We start from the raw sequence: 24,992 nt of genomic DNA, 5'->3' as shown, positions 1-24,992 counted from the left end.
GTGGGGGATGGACTGGTAGAAGGAATTGGAGATTCCATTATTAGCTGAAGGCAGGATAGGCTTCCCTGAAGAGAGAGGTTTTCAGAGAGCGCCTAACAGTGGGCAGAGTAGGAGATAGATAAATTGGGGTAGAGAGTTCCAGAGGATGGGGGAGGCTCTGGGGAAGTCTTGGAGATGAGCATGGGAGGAGGAGACAAGGGAGCTAGAGAGCAGGAGGTCGTGGGAGGAGCGGAGAGTATGGTTTGGGTGACATTAGGAGACAAGATTGGTGATGTAATTTGGGGCAGAGTTATAAATGGCTGTATATGTTATTGTTAATTTTTTGAATTTTATCTGTTGGGCAATGGGAAGACAGTGGAGAGATTGGCAGAGAGGGATGGAGGACATACTAACTAAGCCTGGAACTATTCTTTAACTCAATCCTCTCCTACTCCGCTTAGCTCTTTTTTTTGTTTTTCTTTAATTTTATTTTAATTGATTTTTTTTTTTTTAATGTCTCTATTTTGTGCGCCTGGTTTGTGCCCAAAAATGTATGTGTTACAGAATAAATAGACCCAAAGTGCAAATGTAAAAAAATATCCTGGTTCATTAGGGGTATAAAAGTACAAGAGCTGAAAAAAAAATTAGATTTCCTTATCTGAATATTCGTGCCAGGTCAGTGACTCAGAAAATAAAGTATTGCAGTAAGAGGAGCAGCATTTTCAATAGAAGAGCAGAGACAGCAGCCTACACATCTCTTTCTTGCCATGTGTAATTTACCTGTTTAATCAGATCCACTAACAGAAAGGGGCCTAAAGGAGTCTGTATGAATCACTATGAAGGAAGAATCGCTAAGGAATTCAAAGATGGGGCTGAAGTCTGAGCCAGTGTGAGGGCGGTCGCATAGCAAATGCGTTCATATGCGTGATTTGCCAACTCCAAAATAAAAAATGCTTCTATTATTGGAATCTTAAAGCCTTATTAAAATATACATGAATGCATCATCTTGGAATAACTGCATGAGAGCTGCTTGCGTGCACTTTACTATTCCCCCTGATTACACACAGCATGTTTTTTTAATGGTATTATTTTTAGACATTATTCTTTGTATCTCTTGAGGCGACCCAGGTGTCAAGCCACTGCAAAACCCATCTCTTAAAGAGGTTTCCAGTTTAAATGGAAATCCTGTGTTTGTTTGTGGCCTATGGTATAATTGGGGTAGCCTGCTGCAGCTCTCAACCTTTAGGGTTTTTTCAGATTTACGTTCTAATTTCTGTGTTTTTAGTGCACTGTTAAGGTGTCCTAAAGTGAGCACCTGTCATTGCAGTTTACATGAAGCACCTCCAAGCTGCTGCACAAAGGAGCTTGGGGGGTTGCCACAGAATGCACTTCAACACTTACAGAACTGGGGATGGACTGTAAAGGCAAAACTGTTTTTGTGGCCACTCTACCCAAGACAGAAAATGACAGGTCTTCGAGAAGACCTCCTCACACTTTGTAGATGTTTCCTCTCATTTCCCATTGCAACTTTGGGACAAGAAATGAAGGTATCAGTTTCCCCAATGGGAAACGGATAGCAAATAATTACCAGTTCAGGGTAAGAGTTTTCATTATCCCCTATTTTATAAAAAAATAAATAAAAACAAAATATATATAAATTTTTATATATTTTTTTTATAAAATATGTGATAATGGAAACTCTTACCCTGACCTAGTAATTATTTGCTGCCTGTTTCCCATTGGGGAAATTGATACCTTCATTTCCTGTATGCAGCTGCATGTTCGCTAATGTGCCCATGGACATGCAGACATTTAGGCATGTATTGTATTTGCATGCAGCGTCAGGGGCTTAAAAAAATGACCCAAACTTGCATTCCTGGAGAAGCATATTTGCACTTTTTACGCTTAGGTATGCCTAAACATACGTAATTGCATATAAACATGCAAGGACAAGCAAAAATGCATTTTAGTAGCTAGAGTAACTGAATATCCTAACCAACAGAATAAGTTTATTTACATATGCCTGTAAACACATGTAATTACACTCCAAAATAAGCATTTTTTTCAGCTGGATATTTCTGCCAGCTCCTAGAAAAGATCCAGAGTAAATACAAGTATTTTAACATGTCCATGTGCATGAGGGCTTACATTTGAATCTTTGGACATATGTTGTGCTCTATACAGAGGGTGTTGTGAGAGAAGGACCAGTCTGCATTACTAAATGGAGGTTTCTGAAGCAAGAGGGGGGGATTTCATCACCTTGGCAATCTTCTTTAATATTAACCATTGGTGATAGAAATATGTAGTTATCATTGCTTACTTGGTTTTAGAGGTGTATGCTCCACTAGCTAGTTAATCACTGACCTGGAAGACGAATTCAGCCAACGAAGTGTGCAAAGTGTTAACACCGAACCTGCATCTTTGTTCTAGGTCGATGACCTATTTAGATAGTGGGATGAGGGTATTGCAGACAAACTTGGACCCTCTACCTGTAAAAACATGGTCTTCAATTGCAGCTCCAATATTTCTCACTGGACCAGTTCACTTCGGGGTAACTATAGAGAGACAACTATACATATTTCAAAAGGACATAAGGTTTTTAAAACATTAATTCATTACATGTATATTTAAAAACATTGAGGAGACTACACACTCTCTTTATAGCTGTTCTCTGGATGCAATTTTTTTATTAAAAAAATAGAGCGAGTGTCTCAGCATTTATCAGTTTGTGTTAACTTGGCTCTAACTTCTTTCTTCCCCAGTTTATCAGGAAATTATTCCTGTTACTGTGCTTAAAGCGCTCTATGCTCTGGTTGATAGGTCACCCCAATGCCCCCACTAGTCCTTCGGGACACACTTACATGCAAAGTGTCCTGTAGACTCCTCTTCCAGTCACTGCTTGAAGATGAAGGTCTTGTCATACTGACTTCAAAGAAGTGTTTTCCATCAAGAATCCCAGAGGAGTGACGTTGAGGTCCCTATTACTGTGGAGGAGATCGCCATGGCTATCTCCACCCTTGCCCCAGCGAAGTCTCCCGGCCGAGATGGGCTCCCCCTGGATTTCTATTCTACCTACTTGAAGGTTCTGATTCCGGAACTACTGCACCTCTATGAAAGTATTTTTACAGAGGGTGCCCTGTTGGATTCTATGTGTGAAGCATCCACGCTTCCTCCCATCCAGAATCTTATCGCCCAATTTCCCTTTTACAGGTAGATACTAAGATCTTGGCTAAAATTTTAGCTTTGCGTCTAAATCCGGTTATCCTATCTTTATTATACCCTGACCAAATGGGATTTATGCTGGTAAAAAACACTGCCATGAATATTCATCGCTTAGACATGAATATACAAGCCTCCCATGATGAAGTCGGTACTAGGGCGGTGGTGACGCTTGACTCTGCGAAAGCGTTTTTGACTCAGTTGAGCGGAGCTATCTCTGGGAGTGTCTGGAGGGGTTTGGTTTTGGGCCCAACTTCATTAAATGGGGTCAATTGCTGTATTATTTCCCAGTTGCCAGGTTGGCTGTCAACGGGTATATATCAGACGTTTATCCCTTGGGCCGAGGGACCTGCCAGGGTTGCTCTCTGTCCCTATTGTTCTACGCACTTGCGGCGGAACCCCTGGCTACTCTGCTCAGATGACACCCTAATATTAGGGGCCTCCGGGTTGGCTCCTTGGTGCAATCCATTGGAATGTGTGTGGACGATGTGCTTCTTTACCTGGCTGACACAGGCCCCTTTCTAATCACCGCTTTACAGGCCATTGAGGAGTTTGGAACACACTCTGGGCTGCGTGTCAATTGGAGTAAGTCGCAGATCCTTCCCCCTAGACGCCTGTCCTCCCATCATACATTTTTGGTTCCCAGCCTCTACGCAGAGTTTCTACAATCCAATATTTGGGAGTTTCTGTTAGCAGGGAGCTCCAAGATTACCCCAAGCTCAACATCGAGCCACTATTTACTATCTTTAAGGCACTCATCCAATCGTGGGCAAGGCTCCCACTGGGGGTAATGGGATGAATTAACCTAGTTAAAATGATCCTCCTGCCTAAATTCCTTTATATATGCTGGCACTCCCCAATCATGCTACCCCTGAAAATCTTCAAAACACTTGAAGGAATTCTTAACTTGTTTATCTGGGGATCGGGTATGTCACAATGCTGCCCACAGGGAGAGGTGCGGTTCTCCATTTTGCTCCAAACTTCTACATTTTGGTATTGCTCTTAAACTCCTATGCCATCACCTGAGGGGGAGAAAGGTGTAGTAATCATGCATACAAGAGCCAGGCACGGCCCTCACTGTATTAAGAAGTCTTCATGTATCCCCTCATTCCCCTCCCTCAGGAATGCGTTCAGTGTAGCTGTCTATGCCATCCTTTTCCCAAATAAGGCAATAGGCTTGTCTGTTGTAAGAAGATACCAATTGATTTTTGTAGAAAAGAAGCTGTTATGCTTTGTGTGTAGTCAGAGAAGTGAGGACCGTCTGCGTTTTAACATCTAGCAGACGGAGTGAAAGGGGAATCACGCTGTACCAACGAAACTTGAGTGCGAGACCAGAAATCCCTTTTTAGCTCATCAGACTTGAAACTACTTAACCCCAGGCATCTTTGTGGGCAAGTACTTATTTACCTAAACTTCTTTCTGTTATCTGTTTGCTGTGCTGTTGTGCTCTGTGTGTGTATATGTATGTATATATATATATATATATATATATGTTACATCTTTTTCTGTAAATATTTCTACTGCACCCTTTTGACCTTTTTAGTAATAAATCTTACTTTCTGAAAGTGTTGAACTGTTTCTATAGTTCTTTAATGTGACTTACGAATCCCTGCCGCTGAAGAGCGCTACTATGAGTGTTTAACCCTCTGTATAACCGGTCTGTAGAGATAACGGTATACTGTCGATTAACCAATCATCCTAGTGTATTGCTGAGTTTCCTCTTTCTCTGTATAAAAAGGAGGTGGTGGCAGTGTGAAGGGTTAATTGCGTAATTAACCTGACCCAGTAACAATCGCATTCAGGCTGCCGATATGTGGATTGTGGTCCAATTAGCTGGAAAATCGGTGTGCAGGGTGCAGCTGGGTGTGGCATTGTTGCGCACATGACATCGTGGTTTTAGATTGGCTAGTCCTTCGGTCACGAGTTTGGGGAGAAGGGCTGGGGTCTGACGCCGCGCCCGTCACAGGGTAGACACAAGCTCTCCTGGCTCGTACTCAAGAACCCCACTTCGATGAGGGAGCGGCCCTTCCAGATTTTCATTCATACTACCTTGCGGCACAGCTATCCCATTTTTTTTTCACCTAGCTAAACACTAAACTGATCATTATTAGGGTCTGGTATGTGGGCAGCCTGGTCGTACCTTGTTTTCCCCCCTGCAGATGGCACTGTGGGACAGCGGGCATCCTGGTGCCCATGCACTTTGCGACACGATAGCACATCACCACAAACGTATCCGGGAGCTTGCTCTTCATCGCGTGAACGCCCCCTTTTATCACTCGCATGATCCTCTTTGGCTCAACCCTAGGCTGCCTGAACTCCTCACTATCCCTAACCCTGAGATTTGGTCTTCTAGGGGAATTGTATCTCTCCACCAGGTGATTGCGCTCACTGGGCCCAAGCCGTTCCACACCTTAAAAGAGGAATTTGACCTCCCTAACTATATGTTATTTAGATATTTACAGCTCCGCCAAACCTTGAGGGCCCAATTTCCAGAGCCGGCTCCTCTATTTCTACTCCTAACATTGAAACCTAACCTATCAAGCTGATTTCGTTTTTTTACACTGCTTTGCACACTCCCACAATAACTAACATAGTGGAGGGGGCCAAGTTCCGCAGGGAGCCAGATATCAGGCCATTGGAGACAGAGATCTGGGATGAGATATTGGAGGGCACCAAGTTGGTTTCACCCAGACTCCCCGACAGACTTACTCAGCTCTGTACAGTACATCAAGCTTATCTTACCCCATTTAAGGTCTCTAGATTCCGTCCTGAGCAGAGCCCTCTTTGCCCTAGATGCCTCAGGGACCCTGGCACCTTTTTCTATCTCATATGGTCCTGTCCAATTATTCCGATGTAGTGGGAACAAATCATCAAGTTCCTCCATAATCATATGGGTTCACCTCTACAATTAGATCCCAGAGTGTGTCTTCTTGGTCTCCTCCCAGACCTGCCCGAGGACAAATTCCTCGGTACACTCTTATGTGAATCTGTTTAGTGCCTGAAAATTATTTGCACGCCACTGGATGCAGGCAACCATCCCTACCCTCCAGGCATGGTTGACTGAAGTCAATTCAACTGTTCCGTATAAGAAACTTCACTATAGCCACAGAGGATGCCCTACGAAGTACAACAAGATATGGGATAGATGGCTTGCTTCGCCTGCCACTTACGCAACCTGATGTAAAGGCGATGTTCGTGGCTGGTTCCCCCCACTGAATTTTGTGTTACTCTACCCCCCGACACTTACTATTAGTGCACTTTCCTATGATGTTTGACCTATGTTTTGTGTGCTGTCTAATCTTTTTTGTCGTTCCATATGTTTTCTGGAAATGCTCCTTGTTACAATTTCCTATTGCTACAGCATGTGTTATTGATGTACCATGTTCTTGTCCTCTTTTTCTTTGTACCCGCACTATATACCCATAAAGTTCTTTTAATGTTAAAAAAAATAAAGTAGTTGGACATTTCCCTCATCATGATGGGTACTTAAAACTCCCAGCTGCCTTGTTACCTGGGACAGCATCTACAGGCTTCCTTTTTTATGGTATTTTATATTTAGTTTTAATATCATTTAAACAAAAAATTTTCCCCCCATATACCTTTTCAGGACAGCACCTGGAGAGAGTGCGGCTCCACCCATAATTACAGGAAACACTGTAGCTGTAGCTTTAAAAAGTCTCCTCCACCATGTCCTCAGTCATGGTGTTTCCTCTACCATGGTGGAAGCGCTGCAGGGAATCTTTGTTAGGGGGCTGCACTCTCTCCAGGTTGGGGGGTAGCCATATCATTGGTGGCATTTGTGTGGACCATCCCAGCACCTTCCTTTCCTTTTTTTTTTTTTTTTTTTTTTTTTATGGGTAGAGTAATGCAGGCCATACATGGTTCAAATTCCGAACAATTTTTTTCGTCTGAAAATCGAAAACGCAGTTTCACTCGGTAATCCGATGTTTCCATCAATGATTTCGAAAATCGGCCAACCAAGTCATAAAGTTCACCCCATATAACAGGCAAAACTTCTGTTCCTTTCAGGTCACAACTCATGCGCATATTCTTTTCGGAAAATCGATTGTACGATTTGACCATCATTGAGTCGAAAATTAGTTTTGCACGAATTTTCCAACATGCCCGATCACCAAAAAGGGGAGGAACCATGAAAATCAGCCGGTGCTATTGACCCACTAACAAAGCAAAAATTGGCCGATTTGTTCTTAGGTCCGATTTTCGGATGAAAAATCGTTCAAATTTTGACCCATGTATGGCCGGGCTAATGCAGGCCATAGACGGTTTGTTTATCGGCTGATTTTTCGTCCAAAAGAATAATCGGCCAATTTTCGCACTGTTAGTGGCAAAGGCATCGGCCTCCTCATTTTGTTTATCAGTCATGCTGGAAAATTTGTGAAAAACGTCCGATTTTTGAAATCATTGGTGGCAACATCGGTTTACAGAATGAACGATGTTTTGTTTTTCGGACAAACAATCGGCTGATAAACGAACCGTCTATGGCCAGCATTAGGGAGAGAGAGCCCACTTCACTTCCTGTCGCACAGTCAATACAGGAAGTGAGTGGAAATCCCTCCTAAGTGAGCAGATCACTTTGTGGGTCATCAGAAGTAGTGCCCCCATCGAACTATTTCCCCTCTATTACTGTTTTGATGTCAACCCCAAATTTGGGATTTTCTTTTACTTTTTGTGATAAAGGTAAACAGGGCAAATGGATGGGTGAATCTCCCTAACAGGAGCACAGACAGCAATAAAAACCTGACGTGTTCCAGTTCCTCAACACTCTGTCCAAAATGAAGAAAAGGTTTTTGCCTTTAGTTATACTTTAATTTTATCTGAACGTATCAAACTGACCGTGGTTAGGTCTTTATGCTTTGGCTTCGCGTTCAGCCTCTTACATATAAAATTGGCTAGCTCACGACTTTCCTGCTATTGTATCAATAAATCATGAACAGAATAAAAACATTCTTTTTGGTTTTCTGTTTGGCAGAGAAAACATGCTCCAATTTGCCAAAAAGCAGCTATTAAAAAAAGAAAAGTATTTGACTCCAGCAGACAGCGAGCCGAGGGAACTGAAATTTCACGTGTCAAACCAGTAAAACCGCGGGTAAGTGACTTCACATAAGAGTGATGTATCCAAACCAAAAAAATAATAAATTGCAGCTTACCTATCTTTAGATGCAATGTCTGCATTAGTTTTCTTAAGTTTTTTTTTCTTTAATTTGCATCTGGTGATTTTGTCAGTAACACACTTTCTGTTTTAGGGTGACAATGCTCACTCACTATACTATTTGTAAGAGCAATGTTGTCACTCTAGAACAGGAAGTATGTGGGCTACATAACAGCTATTCATCTGCTCAATTCCATAGCCTAAGGGGAGGTGTTTTGTAGTTCAGAGATGAACTAGGCAGGGTTAAGGCCTATGTTTACGTAAAAAAAAAAATAGCACAAGGGATATTACAATGTGATGTTTCCCTTGTGCTGCTGTTTCCTGGATTAGCAGAAATTGTCCTTTGATTCCCCACCCCCACCACCGTAATCTGGGATGGTGCAGTTGGAATTTAAAGAGCTGAGGGAGCTCTAAGAGGCACTCTTCAAGAGTGCCCGACTATGCCAGCCTATTTCACTCAGCTCCTCCATTCATGGAAGCCGTAGTACAGCGTCTGTGTATGAAACAAGATCTATGAATAGAGTATGGACAGATGATTGAAAGGTTTACCCCCTCTATTCATAGATCGTTTTTCATTCATTGAGACTGTAGTACAGCTGCAATTAATGGAGGAGCTGGATGGAAAAGGCAGCATAATCAGGCACTTTTGAGTGTCTGTCAGAGCCCCTTAGTTCTGTTAACCCTTGATGCCCTGAAAGGGCTGTAGTGGGAGAACATTGAAGCAGGAACATTTCTGCTAACCCAGGACACAGCAGCACAAGGGATACATCACAATGAAGGTAACTAATACTCCTTGTGCTGATACTTTTCTTTTTTTGGAACTGTATATGTACACCAATCAGCCATAACATTATGACCACTGACCAGTAAAAACCGATTAACTCATTACAATGGCATTTGAAAGTGGGTGGGATATATTGGGTAGCCAGTAAACATTTTGTCCCTGAATTTAATGTATTGAAAGCATAAAAATGGGCAAGCGTATGGTTTTGAGTAACTTTTGACAAAAGCCAAATTGTAATGGCTAGACGAATGGGTCAGAGCAACTCCAAACAGCAGCTCTTATGGGATGTTCCCAGTCTGCAGTGGTTAGGACCTATCAAAAGTGGTCCAGGGAAGGAAAACTGGCGAACCAGTGACAGCCATGGGCAGTCAAAGCTCATTGATGCATGCCGGGAGCCAAAGCTGGTCTGTGTAGTCTAATCCAATAGAGGAGTTACTGTAGCTCAGATTGCTGAGAAAAATTATTGCTGTTTCTGATGGGTGTCATAGCAGTTTCTTGGGTATGGGTTTGCATACCCGCAGACCAGTTAGGGTACCCATGCTGACCAGTGTCCACGTGCCTGTAAGGGGGCACGTGAACATCAGAACTGGACCACAGAGCAATGAAAGAAGGTGGTCTGGTCTGATTAAACACATTTTCTTTTACATCATGTGGATGGCCGGGTGCATGTATGTCGCTTAGCAGGGGAAGAGATGGCACCAAGATGTACTGTGGGTAGAAGGAAAGCCAGCAGAGGCAGTGTGATGATTTTCTAGTGGAGTCTATGCCTCAGCGGGTCAAGGGGGGATCTACGCATGTTTTATGGTGAGTAGTCATAATGTTATGGCTGACCGGTGTGTGTATATACTAGCAGAAGCAGCATGTTCTGCTGCTTGGATGCTTATTATTAGACTAGTTAATGAGGTTTTTATTGCATACAGTATGTAGGTGTTCAGCTACATCTTTGGCCTCTTTCGCCTTGGACGGTTTCGCTCAGGTCCTCCTTCCCATTTTTTCAGGTGGACTCGATCGGAATCTTCATTCTCCTTTATGGAGCGTTGTGTGTAAACAGACGTGTCCGTTTACACCCGCTGACATCCAATCCGATATGACTCGCAAAAAAAGGATGGATGGGAATCCAATTGCCAACATCCAATCTGACCTGTAAAACAGGGACGGATGGGGATCCAATTCCCTTTCCGTTCGTCGGATTGGGTCAGATGGAAACGGACAGGCAATCTATTTTCATCCGACTGCCCATTGAGAAGAGCGATCTGCTCTGTGTCTGCTCTGCAGCAGTGGAGCGGACACAGACCTGTCATTTGCTTGCTCAGCAGGGATCAGTGAAGAGATCCCTCGCTGAGCAAGCGGGTCCGCTAAACAGGCCGCCCATGTGAAAGGACGCTTATGTTGGACTGCCGCATACATATATTTAACAAGGATTGGTCTGAATAGCAACCGCTACAGTTAGTGGCTATTGAAGCTAGAATTTTACAGAATTTTATGGTAACATACTTTTATTGACGCTTTGGATTTTGATCGAATTATTATGTTGCCATTCAGCTGCACCATGCAGACTATATCAGTTTGGATATAGCAGCACTGTCAAATTTTGTTTCAGCCAGAACCTCCAAAGAAACCATCCACCTGGAGGAGGAAGCATGATGATTTCATTGCTACTATTAGAGCTGCTAAAGGACTCAACAAAATCATAAAGGAAGGTGGTGAACTTCCACCTCCACCCCCACCTTCATATGATCCAGGTAAGAAACCCGCAGACTTCGTCCTTGGAACAGTATAGTGACACAGTAGTAAAAATTGTCCTTTTAAATCTGATGGTTTTTATGGGATTGTGCATGCCAATATGAATTGCTTTGTTTTATTGAACAACCTTCTGTGTAGTTTAAAGAATGTTTAGACTTTAGTATTATCCACCTTAAAGGTACAAATCTGCTCTGTCATGCACAAAGTGTAAAGCGTCATCGTGCATATTTTATTAGAAGAATATGTGTGAACTTCATTGTTTACTCCTAAGACAATCTTTTAATAGGAACTGACATTGCATGTTTTTTTTTTATTATTTGATCTAGATTATGTCCAGTGCCCGTACTGTCAGAGGAGGTTTAATGAGAACGCGGCTGACAGGCACATCAGCTTCTGCAAAGAACAAGCTGCTCGCATAACCAATAAAGGCAAATTAGGTGGAGATGTGAAAGGAAAAGCGATTCCAAGGACTCAAGTAATTACATTTTTTTTTTCCTTTGAAAGAACAGGCTGCAGTGTCATTGTTTGGTTACCAAATGCATCTCTATGGTCACTATATCTTCTGGCCCCTTTTGCAGATGTAACTATGTAAAACATTAATTTAAGTGTAATAAGTAATACTGTCTCTTCCTGCTGTGCACATGCTCAATTGCTCTCTGTTCTCGGAACGCTAATATCTCTATTCTGTTCTGTTCCTAAAATCAGAGCTACTGGAGGCTGATCAGCTGGCAGCTTTAAAAGAGCAGTAGGGGTTTCTTTTTTTTCCCCCCAGTTATACTTACCTAGGTGGATGCAGAATCGGTCCAATGCCGGCTCTAAGTGTGAGACCTCAGCGATCACATGATCGCTGATTGCTGAGTTCTCACAGCCGCTCTGAGCATAGAGCAATGACTGTCAGTCACCGCTGTCTGCTCAGCACTCTCAACATCCCCCCCCCTTGCTCTCACTGGAGCGCTAGGCTGTAGAGGGGGAGGGAACAGTTGACTCAGGCTCTCAGTGGATCGCTAAAAGGCTGAGCCAGGTGTTGCTCCAGACTCTGGGGTGGATCCCGACTTTAAAATCGGGTTCTTTTCTCCTGCCTAGACCAACTCACTGACATGAGCCGACAGCAGGCTTCAGTGCACTGTCAGCTAAAAACGGGTCACAGAAGTGCAGAACGTACTGCACTCCTGTGATCCACAGGAGAACTACAGCCAAAAGAGCTTTGGCTGTACTTCTCCTTTTTAAGATTTAATGTTGCTGAAGGGGGAAGAAAGTAGCAGGAATGACACAGACTGTGTAGAGGGAACACAGATTAGGGAGGGAGAAAAGAAAAGCAGGAGAGGTGACAAGACAAACTCTGCTGCCAGGGAGACACAAAAGAGTTAAACTTACAAGGATAGTGTCTTATCTCCCTGATAACTTGAACTTCAGCGCTTTTAAAGCTTCTGTCAGCCTTCATCTCTAGCTAAGCCAAGACACACAATCAAGGCTGGAAATGCACACATTTTAATTACAGAAAGTGACATAGTTTTTAAGACCAAGGATGGGGGAGAGTTTCTGGTAAGAAAGTGACTGCTCAGGGTTTCAGCAAAAGGGCGGCCTTCTGCAAGACGAAACAGGAGCAATGCTGGAGGCAATTTACAGCACACACTAATTTTGGTAGCATAATTATTAATGTGGAATGTGCTGTATGTTCTTAATTAAAGAACATTAAAAAGACCCACCACGGGATTATATCTCATCTGTCCATTCAGGACAAAAGCTGTTGTAGCCTAATTTTCAATTAAGGTGAGCACATAAGAAAATCACCTAGTCCATTTGATGATGCTGGTCTTTTTGGATTAATTACACAGATTGGACTATATTTATACCTAATTTTTTCCATATGCAATTTTCAATATATTATTTTTGTGTTGTATAATTTTGGACAGTTTTTACATTTGATCACATTGATTGGGCTAATTATCAATATTATTTCACGATGACACATACAGTTGCAAGAAAAAGTATGTGAACCCCTTGGGATTATGTGAGAACACAGTCTGCTGAACATAATACAACACAAACATTAGATGTTGCCATGGTTTAATTGCACATAACATGTAAACATTCACAGTACAGGGAGGAAAAAGTATGTGAGGCCCTAGCTTAATGACTTCTCCCAGAGCTAATTGGAGCCAGGAGTGAGCCAACCTTGACTCCAATCAGTGTGATGATATTGGATGTGTTGCTGACAGCTGTCCTGCCCTTAAAAAACACACACCTGTTTTGGGTTTACTGGTTTCAAGAAGCACTGTCTGATGTGAACCATGCCTCGCAGAAAAGAGCTCTCAGAAGACCTACGATCAAGAATTGTTGACTTGCATGAAGCTGGAAAGGGTTACAAAAGTATCTCCAAAAGCCTTGATGTTCATGTGTCCACGGTAAGACAGACTGTCTACAAATGGAGAAAGTTTAGCACTGTTGCTACTCTCCCTAGGCGTGGTCGTCCTGTAAAAATGACTGCAAGAGCACATGCTAACATTTTTGTTGACACATCTACAATAAGGAAAACATTAAACAAGAATGGAGTACATGGGAGGACACCACGGAAGAAGCCATTGCTGTCCAAAAAGAATATTGCAGCACGTTTGAAGTTTGCAAAAGAGCACCTGGATGTTCCACAGCACTACTGGCAAATATACTGTGGACAGATGAAACCAAGATTGAGTTGTTTGGGAAGAACACACAACACTATGTGTGGAGAAAAAAAGGCACAGCACACCAACATCAAAACCTCATCCCCACTGTAAAACATGGCGGAGGGAGCATCATGGTTTGGGGCTGCTTTGATGCCTCAGGGCCTGGACGGATTGTTGTCATTGATGGGAAAATGAATTCCAGAGTTCATCAAGACATTTTGCAGGAAAACGTATGACCATCTGTCCGCCAACTGAAGCTCCGCAGAGGATGGGTGATGCAACAGGACAATGACCCAAAGCACACAAGTATAATTCAACAAAACAATGGCTGCAACAGCACAGAATACGCCTTCTGGAGTGGCCCAGTCAGAATCCTGACCTCAACCCGATTGAAATGCTGTGGCATGACCTTAAGAGAGCGATTCACACCAGACATCCCAAGAATATTGCTACACTGAAACAGTTTTGTGAAGAGGAGTGGTCCAAAATTACTCCAGATCGTTGTGCAGGTCTGATCTGCAACTACAGGAAACGTTTGGTTGAGGTTATTGCTGCCAAAGGAGGGTCAACCAGTTATTAAGTCCAAAGGTTTACATACTTTTTCCTCCCTGCACTGTGAATGTTTACATGTTATGTGCAATTAAACCATGGCAACATCTAATGTTTGTGTAGTATTATGTTCAGCAGACTGTGTTCTTCTATTGTTGTGACTTAGATGACGTTCAGAGCACATTTTATGCCCAATTCATGCAAAACTCCACGTAATCCCAAGGGGGTCACATACTTTTTCTTGCAACTGTATATATATTTTTTAATTTAGTGTTGAATCACTTGATGTATTGCATATTTATTTATTTCATTTATATTTATATATTGGAGCGCGGCACATTTTTATATTATTTATTAAATGCAGACTAGTGTTTTCCGTGTGTCTGTACACATGTGTAAACATGTGCTGTGTATAGATCAGAAAAAAAAATTACAGAAATCTGCATTGCTGGTCAGCATTTGTGAGCATTTAAGCACAATTACGAGCATACGCCACAACCCCTTGATTAAAATAAAGCTAGAAGAATTGTTACTTGTGTGTACACATACATGTGAATACATTCTAAAATGTTCAAGTGCTATACAGCCCATCCTTGTGTTTTTTCTGTCAGGAGTGGTTGATGTTCATACGCTAGTAGAGCGTGAAAGTACCCTTATTCATTGAACATTTCACTGCAATACGTTTGCCATCAAATCTATTTATATGCATCACATTTTAGAAACTCCTGAATTTTTATATAAATTCCTGTGGTTATATGTTTGCCACAGTAACATACAGTCAGTGAAAAGATGGTGTTAAAGTAGACAAAAAAAAAGGCAAAGCCTTCCCTCTCCATCTATCCAAAACTAGAAAAAGGTTTGCTTTTAGTTAAGCTAGGTACTAAACCTTCTGTGTGACATTTGGTGATTTTACAGTACCAGGTTTTTCAGAAGGGAGGAGCTGGGGTTTAGGTGTCTTCATCTACCTATTGTTCTCTTTGTAGGATTGCTGTCTGTATGTACTTAACAATTGTGTGTACCCTTTTCTTTTAGTTCAAGCCCTCTGCTCTTAAGAAGACTAATTCCCCTGCATCTCTGTCCTCAACAAATTCTCGTTTGCCACAACCACCTAATATTGGTAAACCTGCTTCAGGTATGAGTACTATGCATACAAATTACCAACATGACAGTTATACATGGAGAACTATTCGCACTGGTCTGTATTGGTTCAGATTCAGTAAATCAGGACATTGGGAGTGCCTGGTCTTGCTCTCAACATGTGGTCATTAGGTAGCTGTGAATAGTTTGGGACAACTAATTTGATTCAGTGCTCTGAACCATAGATCTAGAACCACCAGCAGGTGGACTCCCACTCTCATAGGCTACAGTACCTTGACCATTTATTTGTATGGGTGTGATGTTACCGTGTATTATTTGGACAATTGGATGACTGTTGGTCCTGTGCATGGTGAAGGTCCTGATGTTCTTCACTTATGTTGGTTGTCAGTCTAATGCTCAATAGGTACAGCAAGCTTTAGTTATTGTTATTTTTATTATACAGGATTTATATAGTGCCAACAGTTTGCACAGCTCTTTACAAAATGAAGGCATACAGTACAGTTACAGTACAGTTTGGTAGAAGAGTAATCAGATTGTCCTGCTCGTTAGAGCTTACAATCTAAGAGGGAGAGTCAAGTGATTCAAAAGGTAATAGCTGTGGAGGATGAGCTGTTGGAGAATGTAAACATGCAGTGTATTAGTTAGAAGCAGGATAGACTTCTTTAACCACTTGACAATCGGGATATAGCCAAATGACGGCTAGAGCGTGGTTGTTCAATTCTGGCAGGGCGTCATATGATGTGACCTTATACCACATGATCAGCTGTGTCCAGTGACACGGCAGATCACAAAGTAAATACAGTTGCCACAGCGTGAGGAAAGTACTGCCGATAACCGGCAAGTGTCACAGGACATCTGCACTGATAATCAGGGCAGCCCTAAAAGTGCCCGTCAGTGCCGGCCATCAGTACCCATCATTGCTGCATATCAATGCAGCATCATCAGTGCCTCATATATTCCCATCAGTGCTGCCTATTAGTGCCCATTAGTGCTGCTTATCAGTTCCCATCAGTGCAGCCTCATCAATGCACATCAGTGAAGGAGAAAATGCTTGCAAAAGTTTATAATAGAGACAAAGAAAAACTTTTTTTTTTTTAATCAAATTTTTTGCTCTTTTTTTGTTTATAGTGCAAAAAATAAAAAACCAGTGGCTATTAAATACCAACAACGCTCTATTTGTGTGGATAAAAATTATAAAAATTTCATATGGGTACAGTGTTGCATGACTATACAATTGTCTTTTAAAGTTCAACAGCGCTGAAAGATGAAAATTGGCCTGGGCAGGAAGGGGGTAAAAGTGCCGACAGGCAAGTGGTTAAAGAGAAGAGTTTTCAGGGATCATCTAAAGATGGATAGATTAGGAGATAGACAGACAGACAGACAGACAGATTGGGGTAGAGAATTCCATAGGATGAGAGAAGCTCAGAAGAAGTCCTGGAAGCGAGCATGAGAGGAGGTGACACTGCAACTAGAGAGCAGGAGGTCTTGGGAGGACCGAAGAGAGCGGTTTGGTTGATATTTTGAGAGCAGGTTAAGCCAAAATGCATGGTATGGTAATGTACAAGTACAGTAGTCTTCAATAATCAATCAGAAAAGCTGTGTATATATACACTAGTAGATATTTTGGTTTTAAAATTTTGGTTTTAAGAACATTCGTTTGATTTACTAATCCTTAATGGAGTCAAATCAACATTGGTTTTCGACTGCAGTGGCAATAAGGTTCAAAGGATCAGGATGGAAAGCTTTTTTCCGAATGAATGAATTTCTATCAGTGTATGTGAGCTTCTTTCAGTAAACACTGTTCATTCCAAAAACAAATGTTGAAAGCAAATGAAATGTTGAACTACTTTTGAATGACATTTGTCAAGCTGTTGAGCATACTGAGAATTTTTGTATGACTATCATTTGAAAATGTATACCCAGCCTAACTGATCTTCCTCAGCTAGAATGAAATTGGTTTGGATGATGTGAGTACTACACTTTACACATTTCTCTTTGCATTATAAAGTAGGCTGGATATCATCAAAACTGCAGTTAGAGGTGCCAAGAAAAAAGGTCACTTTTTAATGACCTATTTATATCTTTTACACTCTTCCAATGCCTTCAACAAATTTCAAGTCACTGACCTGCCACATTGATGTATATCCAGTGGTCTGGCTTTGCTTGCTTCGTTAGTTGTTCCAGGTTGAAGCCAGTATGACAGCCAGGCAAGACTGAGGCCCATGGCAATGGTAGAAAACTCCTCTTAATTTTCAGTGTCAGAGCTGTGCTTGAAATGACTTAGTTTGGACAGTAACATAATGACTACAAGGTAAACCATGCCTTCCCAATGAGTTTTTTTTGTGTACTATTTATACAGCACTGCCATACATTCATAATATCCTGCAAATATGGATATCTAAGGACCTGTTTAAGATTTTCAATAATTGCTCTAAATTATAGATATATTATTGGCATTTGTCCTAGAATTAAGCTGGCCATAGATGATTCGAAGATCTAAGAAGATATAGTTTGGCTTTTTTAGTAGTTTACGAATTTGGTTTAAACTATCACTAAACCCACAATGGAAAACAGATATTTGGTACATTTATAATTCTTTGTCTTTGTCCCTTATATCGTCATTGTCAGACAGCACATACATAAAAAATGTTTTTCAATCTCTTGAGCTCCAGCTTCCTTATTGAGGGTGGCTTTAATTACATGGTTTCAAATATGTGGGAACATAGCCATCCTCCTCTGCTTGCTTCTGTAAGGACTACATTAATATGCACCAACGCATCCATCACTGGCACTTCATAACAGAAAAATGATCACTGATGACATCTTGGCCCACATAGTACTGCCCAATAAAATGTGCAAAGAACAATGGGGATGCATATGTAGTAGAACCTCCATTCATACTGAAACCTGGGAAATGTAGTATGAGCTGAGTAGTGCAATACCGTAATAAATGTGCACTTCTTGCAACTGAAAATGGACGTTGAGAGGAAAAAGGCTTTGTTGGGAACACACAGACTGATTATTTAACCATTTCAATACCGGGCAATTTTACACCTTCCTGCCCAGGCCAGTTTTCAGGTTTCAGCGCTCTCACACTTTGAATGACAATTGCGCGGTCATACAACATTGTACCCAAACTAAAATTTTATCATTTTCTTCACACAACTAGAGCTTTCTTTTGGTGGTATTTAATCATCGCTGGGGTTTTTATTGTTTGCTAAATTAACAAAAAAAGACCAAAAATTTTGGAAAAAACACGTTTTTCTTTGTTTCTGTTATAAAAGTTTGCAAATAAATAATTGTTCTTCATAAATTTAGGCCGAGATGTATTCTGCTACATGTCTTTGGTGAAAATAACCCAAATTAGGATGTATTATTTAGTTTGTAGGAAAGTTATAGAGTTCACAAACTATGGTATAGATCTGAATATTGATTAATCCTGAAGTACTGACGGCCAATCTAATTTCTTGAGGTCCAAGAATGTCAGAACAGTACAGATATCCCCAAATGACCCCTTTTTTGCAAAGTACAGTCCAACGTGCTTCATAAGAGGCATGGCAAGTGTTTTGAAGTTGTATTTTTTTTGTCATAATTTTTCGGAAAATGAAAAAATTAAAAAAATTAGTTTCACTATTTTTTTTTTTACATATTGTCACCAGTGCAGTACAGCATCATCATATAACTGGCATGGCGGTGATCAGGGACACTGACTGGTGACAGTATTTTTTATTACATTTTTTTTAAGATTTTTTTTTTTCATATTTCACTATGACCAAAGTAGTATAATGTTACCATAGTAACATTGTACTACTTTGGGGAAGTGATCAGTATTTTTTTACACAATTTGCTTATAGCAAAGAATTACTTTGCTATAAGCAAGCATTTACCTGAATGACATCGATTTTTTTTTTTTTTTTTTTTTTTTTGGTGCTTAGCTGTGATTTGGCCACAGCTAATCACATGATATGTGCATGTGATTAGCTGTGACCATTCACAGTTAGACACTAGTATACAATGGCTGGCATGAATGAAGCCATCCATTGTATACAACTGTCATGTGACCTGCTGTGATTGGTCACAGCAGGTCACATGGTACCGGCAATGGGGGCCGATACTCAGATCTGTCATCGGCCGTGTCCGAGGTACACGGCCGGTGACAGATCGCGGCTCTGCAGGAGCGCAATCTGCGCATGTGCGGAAGGACGCCATATGTCATCCACCCGGAACGCTGATGACATTTGCCGGCCGCCATTCGGCCATAGGGCGGGCGGCAAATGGTTAAAAGACCAAAAACCGGTATTTGTAAGAAACTTTAAATCTTTAAGACATTGCAATGATAATGTCATGCTAGTTGAGGTGGTTAGTTACACATGGAACATTTATTGGCACTTTATCTTCAGCTGCCTGGATCTGCTGAACGTTATGCAGATTTCCAGAAAGGGCTCTTTTGCATAGGTGGCTGGTCACCTGAATTCTAACATTACAGCCTGACACTTCTGTACACATGCCATGGCATTTTTAACTTGAACTGCAGCGTTTGACAGGTAGTGCCGCCAGTCAGACTTGACCATTTAGATCAATAGGGCCGCACCACAACTGCACAATCCCACAATGTAAATTTGACATTTGGCAATTAAATAAAAGAAAATAAAAAAAACAGGTGGCAGCAGTAATGCCATCTGAAGGCCTGTTAGCCACTGCTATACCATCCTTTGAAAAGAGATCCACCTAAGATCACCCTTCAGAGGGCAGTAAGCTTGCCTGTCTGAAAGGACCTTACCAGTAATCTTTATTTTGTCCTTGAATGTTCTGTTATAATTGCCCATGTTTGTGGCAAGTTTCTTTTAAGCAGTTTTTAAACAATTCAAAGCCTTATCATGCGAAAAGTAAGAATAAATATTTTTCTTGTATTTTGTGCTTTATCAGAATAATATATTTTAAAATTGTTTATTTTTGCTATACTTATTTCCTTGCATTCTACTTTACGTAGGTATACCTTCAGCGAAGCCAGCATCGGGCAGTGGAGCAGCAATAAATCGTTATCAGCCGCCTTCCCCTGCAAGCAAAAATTCTGCCATATCAACCCCTCAGACAGGGTAGGTTAAATGGATTTAGTGAGCACTGCATTCAGAAGCTTTTAATGGAGACTGGGTGAGGTGATGCTGATCATTTTGATATATTATGATATGAATATAATATGATAGCTTTACTTGCTTTTGCTCGCTGAGAAATATTGATCTGTCATTAGGAGAGCTAATAGCCCATTAGTGTTACCTCATCACCTCTGAATTCATGTGCTTTTATTTCACATGTACACGTGGAAGCCGAGGGCTCATGTACAGTACGTACACACTGAAATGTACACAGTAATGTGCGTATTCACATGCACTTTGTTTGCTGGAACCGGGCTCTCAGATTTCATTCCCAAGTCCTAGATCTGAGCAAATGCTCTTTGTGTTTATGGGCAGCAGCAGGCAGGATAAGATACCCCGGCTGACTGACCTCATGGGACACTTTGGATATTTTTGCCAGTTGCTGTTAATTTTGAGGTAAGCGAAACTGGTCACACTTCTGTTCTGTTAGTTTTGGTATACACGTCAAGTTTTTATTTATGTCTGTGCTCCCGTTAGGGAGATTCATCATCTCTATTTGTCCAACTTACCATTATCACCAAGAGTGAAAGTAAAAGAAAATGTCAAATTTTGGGTTGTCACCAGAAAAGGAATAGAGAGGAAATCTTCCAATGGAGACACTAGGTCTGGTGACAACCAGAGATACTTTCAATTCAAAGGGATTTTCTCTCACTTCCTGTTTTGAATATGGGACAGGATGTGCAGAGAAATCTCCCCAATGGGACACATGACAAAAAAAAACCCACTAATGGGTTATAACCCTCCCTTACTCTATCCAAAAAGAAAACTAAGTTTTACCTTTTAGTTGTACTGTAACTTCCTGCACTCTGTACAGTGTAAAGTCTGGTACGCACGAACTGAAAGTCGTCCAGATGACTTTCACTACATGTGTAACAGTGTCTGTTCAATAGAATCCGGTCTAACAAACGGCTTCTATCAAACGGTCTTGCTGGAAAACCAGCATCCAATCAGCAGTTGCAGCCAATGGCTGCAAACGCTGATCAGTGAATTCTGGCAGGGAGAGTCTCCCATGTCAGAATACAGTGGGGATCTGTCGTTTTTTTCCGTTTTTAACCAACTGGTTGAATGCAAAAAAACCTGAACGTGTATACCCAGCTGAAGCCATGCAGGCTTTACTACATTGACTGTGAAGTGTGGCAGGGATAATTGAAAATTCAGTAAGCCATTCTTGGGAATACAGTTTCTTGTACATTTATTACAGTTGTGTATTTGGATGGTACATTATTTTTCAATGTTGGGAGATTTGTGTAGTTTTTTTTTGTGCAGAGCTGCTGGCGCTGAGAAAGATGCGATACCCTAAGTCTCTCTCATACTAACTTTCTCTGTAACCCTCACAGTAACCTTCCTTGTAACCTTAATGCTAACAGTCACTTATGAAACCTTAACATAATCTGGGGAATAACTAAGCTTCTTGTACCATTAACTTGTCAGAAGTTTGTGTCACCTGCGCCAGATTCTATTTAGAGTGAAATCGAAACTAGCACAGGTCTGCCCCTAATTACAGAGGGAATGTAGTAGTTTTCTATATGGCAGATTCCTGCCTGGTGCAACCTTATCGTACAGATTGTGAACTACCAGCAGACAGGTCACATCCCTCTCTCTGCTCGTGCTGTGGTTATGCTACATGAGCAGAGCTTCGCAGGTTTAACAACTGTCCTTCTCCCTCTGCCCTGAGCCGAACAGGGGCAGGAACAGCAGAGAGATGGAAGCATGCAGCTCCAGCTCTCTATTTTCTGTGCTGCCTGTTAGACACAGCAGAACAGAGAACTGATTGCTCCAAATTAACTAAGGTGCTTGCACCATTTTTGTTAATTAAGGATCTATTACTGTCAAACACATTGGATCTGTACTGCAGCACATCACAGTGTGCTTCTCATGCTTTGTGTCATGCTGTGTTAAAGAAAAGGACCAGGTCCAATGTTTTCTCTGTTAAAAGAAACAGAACTCTGGAAGCTGTACTAAAAAAGTCAGATGGAGTCAGATGGAGGACAAAGGACTAGCCCCCTGTATTGTCTGTGGTCTCCCTGCAGCGGACCCTTTCTCCATTACTAACCTACAATTCGGGATGGGCTCGGGCATCCTCTGAACTCATCTCTAACCCAAATGCCTGCTTTCTTTGTATTTCCCTGAATGGCCAAGCCATTCCCCTCTGCAGGTGCCTGAGCTCCACATGGATTAAATTACATCTAAAGCCAAAATGTTTTTTTTTTTTTTTTCATAGTTTTGTACAAAGAGTGAAAACATTCATACCATGTCAGATTTCTTTTGAAATGGCTTTTAGCCTGGGTTCACATATATGCGGTGCGGTATAACGCATGTGGTTCGTACAGGAACTGCACCACATTCCTCTGCAAATCATATGTGATTTGTGTGCAGTGCAATTGGAGCCATACATTTTGTATGGATCTATTCGCACCGCACCCACACCAAAAACGTGCAGGACCCTTTTATGGGTCCGCAGTAGAATTGGATCGCATGGGTATTCACACCTATGCGATACGATTCTGCACATCGCACCGTGTTTTGCAGAATGCTTTTGGGGTGTTGTTAACTTAACATACACACCCACAGCGGTTCGCATGAACGGGGTGCAATTCTGATGTGGTGCTGAGTTCGCACTGAAAACGCTGCAAATTCCACACCGCATCAGTGTGAACCAGAGCTAAAGGTTAGTTTGTGCCGATGAATCCCAAAATGGGGTTTGTACTCATGGGTTTTATTAGAATTAGGGGGTTGTCTTCAACTTGTAAAGTCATGTTGGCATATCTTAATAGGTTTACAGCAAATGAGTGAAGTGAATCCCAAGCCAGGTGGTATTTTAATGATAGATCTGTTTTTTGTTTTTTTTTTGAATAGTGATGGTATATAGGTGCAAAATATTTTATTTGTAAATAAGGAATTGGATATCATACGAGTGATAGAGTTCTGTGAGCAGTTAGACTTTTTGTGCCAGGCAGCACAGTGGGTGAATGGTTAGCTCTTCCGCCTGGCAGTACTAGGGTCGTTGGTTCGAATCCCAACCACGGCACCAACTACCTGGAGTTTGCATGTTCTCCTTGTGCCTGCGTGGGTTTCCTCCGGGTACTCCGGTTTCCTCTCATACTCCAAAGACATGCTGGTAGGTTCATTGGATCCTGTCTAAATTGGCCCTAGTATGTGTATGTATGAATGTAGGTTAGGGACCTTAGATTGTACGCCCCTTGAGGGTCAGGGACTGATGTGAATGTACAATATAGATGTAAAGAGCTGCATAAATTGATGACGCTATATAAGTAACTGTAATAAATAAAATTAAAAAAAATTTACAAAGCATGTGTATGTATAGCAGCTACTGTAACTGTAAACCAAGACCTTTTTTACAAAATGTAATTGGCAAAATATTGACAGATTATATAATGAAACAGCCTGGCCGTGATACAAAACTAAATGGAACAAAATGAACTGTTTATTCTGTTGTTTTGACTGGGGATATACAGAGTGTAACAATCATCATCAGAATTGTAAATAAGCAGATCCAGCATGTGAATCATTCACATTCCAGGCAATAATAGAACAGCTCTACTCCGGCCAATTTTATATCAGAAGTTTTTTTTTTTTTTTTTTGGCAAATTATCTTTATTGAATACAAAAGGGTGTTTTTTGTTTTTTTTTTTTTTTTTTTTTTTTTTTGTAAATACAAAACAGAGCCTATTAGGCATACCCGGGCTTAGGTCACAACAGAAAAGAAAAACAAAAAAGTCAACTCACACACAGTGAACAGCAAAGGGCAACTGCACCTAACAGAACTATAGAACTTGTTCACAGTAGACTTCATTTATTTTAATGTAAAGAAGTCATGGAGTTTAGGGTAAAAATCAAGCACCACTATCTCCATCAATAGACTAGACACACCTGAGTTAGCCTTGGTTGGAAGTGGAGGCAGCAGAACCCCTCGATTCAGTCCAAATATGCCAAACTTTGGTAAATTTTGCAGGGAACCCCCCTAGATTCATAGATGTATTTATAGAGTGAGAGGAATGTATTAACAAAGTGTTTCCAAAAATCAGAGATACGAACCTGAAGAGACTTCCATTTTAAAAGTATACCTTTGAGTGCATAGAAAAGTAGTAAGCCAAGTAAAGTTCTCAGGGCTTGAGAGACAGCCAGTAAATGAACTAACCCCAAGATACAAACATCAATGGACATTGGCACTGAGATAGTAGTTGTAGAGGAAATAATGTTAACCACTTCCGCCCAAAAGATCTGAATAATAGGACAGCTCCAGAAAACATGCAGAAATGAAGCTGGGTCCTCTGGACAACGCCATCATCTAGAGGAGTGCGATGGAAACATCCTATGTACCCTCTGTGGGGTGAAATAAACTCTATGGAGAATTTTGTACTGAATCAAACGGTCGTGGGTAGAGATCAGTTGTTGCATAGAATATTCCCATATCCCCTCCCAATCCTCTGAGTCCAGCTCCGGCACTTCTCTGCACCATGCGGAGAGAAGTCTGTCAGGGCCTTCATGAATAGATGGTCGAGTATATATGTATGTATGTATGTATGTATGTATATGTATGTGTGTGTGTATGTATGTATGTATGTATATGTATATATATATATATATATATATATATATATATATATATATAT

At 41.2% G+C, this 24,992-nt stretch overlaps 1 protein-coding gene across 2 annotated transcripts in view; it reads left to right on the top strand.

Moving 5' to 3' along the window:
* ZC2HC1A (zinc finger C2HC-type containing 1A) overlaps nt 1-24,992 on the top strand; it is a 117,239-nt gene that overhangs the window by 30,028 nt on the left and 62,219 nt on the right. For both annotated transcript variants that reach the window (XM_089661013.1, XM_089661014.1), the window contains exons 3-7: nt 8,189-8,305; nt 10,753-10,894; nt 11,222-11,370; nt 15,140-15,239; nt 20,196-20,301. In XM_089661013.1, coding sequence (XP_089517139.1) covers nt 8,189-8,305; nt 10,753-10,894; nt 11,222-11,370; nt 15,140-15,239; nt 20,196-20,301 — 614 coding nt within the window. The remainder of the gene's footprint in view (nt 1-8,188; nt 8,306-10,752; nt 10,895-11,221; nt 11,371-15,139; nt 15,240-20,195; nt 20,302-24,992) is intronic.

This window comes from Staurois parvus, unplaced genomic scaffold (genome assembly GCF_062004578.1).
Source record: "Staurois parvus isolate SC_StPar_1 unplaced genomic scaffold, SC_StPar_1.0 ptg001302l, whole genome shotgun sequence".
NCBI lineage: Eukaryota > Metazoa > Chordata > Amphibia > Anura > Ranidae > Staurois > Staurois parvus.
Note: the sequence above shows the minus strand (reverse complement) of the source record. Positions and strands in the feature narration are given on the sequence as shown.